This window comes from Camellia sinensis, chromosome 2, assembly GCF_055761805.1.
Source record: "Camellia sinensis isolate YWXY chromosome 2, ASM5576180v1, whole genome shotgun sequence".
NCBI lineage: Eukaryota > Viridiplantae > Streptophyta > Magnoliopsida > Ericales > Theaceae > Camellia > Camellia sinensis.
In genome coordinates, this window is record NC_138962.1 from 209,537,243 (window position 1) to 209,539,971 (window position 2,729).

General features: G+C 38.7%; 1 protein-coding gene across 1 annotated transcript; it reads left to right on the top strand.

The window, feature by feature from the left end:
- Window positions 1-1,449: 1,449 nt before the first annotated feature.
- Window positions 1,450-2,341, top strand: LOC114256569 (L10-interacting MYB domain-containing protein-like). The gene is made up of 2 exons (XM_082913388.1): window positions 1,450-1,581; window positions 1,709-2,341. The coding sequence occupies exons 1-2, from the start codon at window positions 1,450-1,452 to the stop codon at window positions 2,339-2,341; spliced, it is 765 nt and encodes a 254-aa protein (XP_082769514.1).
- The last annotated feature ends 388 nt before the right edge of the window (window positions 2,342-2,729 follow it).

A 2,729-nucleotide genomic window follows, 5' to 3' on the forward strand; every position in this document is an offset into this window, starting at 1 on the left:
TTAATTTTAATATATTTTGTACTCAATACTCAATGCTCAATTCTCATTTGTGAATAACATATTTCACTTAAAAATATATTACAAACTAAATTTGGGAAGGAAGGTAGATATATTAAAAAGTTATTAAAAATAACGACAAATTGGGTTTATTAAAAAATATATTAAAAAGATGTTAAAAATATATTAAAATGTATATTCAAAATTTACATTTAACAAATTATATGTCCATAAAATTTTTATTAAACATATATTAAAAAAATAAATTATTACAAAATATATTAACAATATATGCACAAATATATTAAAAAATATATTCCAACATATATTACCAATATACCTAAATTCAACATGCACAAGACTGTTACAAACAATCTAGTGCATTCATGGAATCAAATATAAAATTGCGTTAGTCTTTCTATGTGTTCACGTTTATTCATGTAATTTAATTAAAATTTAAAGCGTAGCAGGGCGTCGTTCACCTCTACTGCGACTTCCAATACATGGCCACGACGAATGTGTGCCTGTGGACATGGCCCTTGTATTGTTAAGATTTCCAGGTCCACCAAAAATCCAGGGCGTCCCTACTTTGTCTGTCCCCGCCCTGTGGTGAGTGACCCATTCTTTACCAATCATATTGGTATGAAAATTAACAACCCATGAAACTAATAGTTCCATAATTTGCACTCATCAGCCCTGTGTCAGTTGGATTGGTTGGTGTGAAGAACGAAGGCGAGAGAACCAAGACTATGCGTCACCCGGAGATGAAATTGCCATGCAATTGCGGGCTGATGTCATAGACATTCAACAAAATTTACGTGTCCTTAAGACCATTGTGTATGTGCTTTGCATTGTCGTTGTCATTTTGTTGTGCCGTATGTAAGCACCGTTACCATGTTGTCAGTATGTTGTTAGTATGTACTTAGTATGTTCGTAGTATGTTGCTAGTATGTTGTGGCATATGGGAGCCGTATTACTAACTATCATATTTTTGTCCACTACTAACTTCTATGGAATCTGTGTACGTACGTTATGAATGTGCAATGGTTATATGCAAATTTAACTTTAGCATCCTACATCTCTGTCTGTTGTCATTAATGTGTCATGGCGTATGCGTGTGTATATAACAACCGAATTTGTGATGGTAATCTCTTGTAACCGTACATTAGTAATGGCTTCCACACGTACTTCTCCGCGTAACCAATCGAAAAGCAAAGGCGTTGTCACTGACAAGTCAAGCAGTCCTGAAGAGACACATAATCAGTTAAGCCACAAGGCGGCATGGGACAGTAACTCAATCCGAGTTTTCCTGGAGTTGATTGCAAATGAGATTACTAAAGGAAATCGTCCATTCCTAGTCCTCAACCAAGCAAGGTACAAGTCGTTGGCAAGGAAATTTCAGAAAAAAAAAAAGGAAGATAACATGGACTTAAACAGTTCAAGAACAAGTACATGAGCTTGAAAAAAGAGTGGCAAGCGTGGACAAAGTTGATGGACTCAAGCAAAGGAGTGTCCGAGATAGGCTTTGACTGTGACACCGGTATGTTTCAGGCACCTGAGGAGTGGTGGGACAAGATGGAATCAGTAAGTACATGTACAAACAAGTTTTATATTTGTCATTTACCAGTACATTTTTTACTTGTTCAGTTACCTTTTAATTAATTATATGAAATGTAACGTCTTCCTCTTTCATATATCTCTATTTCTGCAGATCAACAAGGTGTGTGGCAAGTTCAGGAAAAAAACATTGGAACACCATGAGTTGATGGAGACGGTCTTCATGGGGGCATCAGCTACTGGGAAACACCACTGGACCCCGGGCGAGAAACTCCCTGAATCTGCTGATGACTCATCTGATTTAGTGCATAGTTTGGGACCCCTGCCATTTGCTGATCCGATACCAAACACTGGAGTAGAGGACGTGGATTCAGATTCTTCACTGGAGCATGTTCCGATTGAAAAGGGGAAAAGGAGAAAGACGCCATCAACAAGTGTTTCAAAGTCGAAGAAGGCAACAAGTGGTGCGTCAGTTATTGCAGAAAGCATGAACAATCTGACAGATGTGGTGCGTACGAAGAATCAGCAGGTTACGGTGAGGCACCTCATAGGCAACGAATCGTTGTACACTATTTCGGAGTGCATGCATAAACTGAGCAGTATTCCATCCCTGATTGGTACGCCGTTATTCCACTTCGCCTCCACACTTATGGATAATGCCGATTATCGGGAGGTGATAATGTGCCAGCCTGATGACGACCACATCATTGGATGGCTTACACAGAAGCAGCTCCAGTGTACTGCGTCGGCGCCTTTTGTAAACCTGTTTGGGGGTCGCCGGATGTGATATAGCGGTGTTACGAGTGTTGAAGATGCATGTCCTTGTCTTCCTTTTTAAAACTTTGACTTATGGTATTGTTGGCACTGTACTAAAACAGGATGGTGGTGTGTGCATGTTTTTTTCTGTCGTTTTTGTTTTTTTCTTCCTAGCTATGGTCAGCAAAAGTTTTAGTTAACTGCATGGGTTGATGGAACGGAAGCATGGTTCTGCTTCGTTTTTGGGAAATGAATGGGATGTTTATGTTTTAATATTTTGTGTGGCTATTTTTAAGACAGGGAATTACGTTTTCCTTGCACGCTTTTGAATGCCTATATGTCGCAAGTTAAATTGTTAGTTTAGCTGGCTAGTTTTTTGGTTGTTACCACCATGGCCCCCCTGTAAAGCATAAGTTGAA

Bases quoted from the DNA above. Each gene is read 5' to 3' on its own strand.
- LOC114256569 (XM_082913388.1), top strand. From the start codon at position 1,450: ATGAGCTTGAAAAAAGAGTGGCAAGCGTGGACAAAGTTGATGGACTCA. The intron at 1,582-1,708 runs GTAAGTACATGT...CTATTTCTGCAG, and splicing joins GGTGGGACAAGATGGAATCA to ATCAACAAGGTGTGTGGCAA.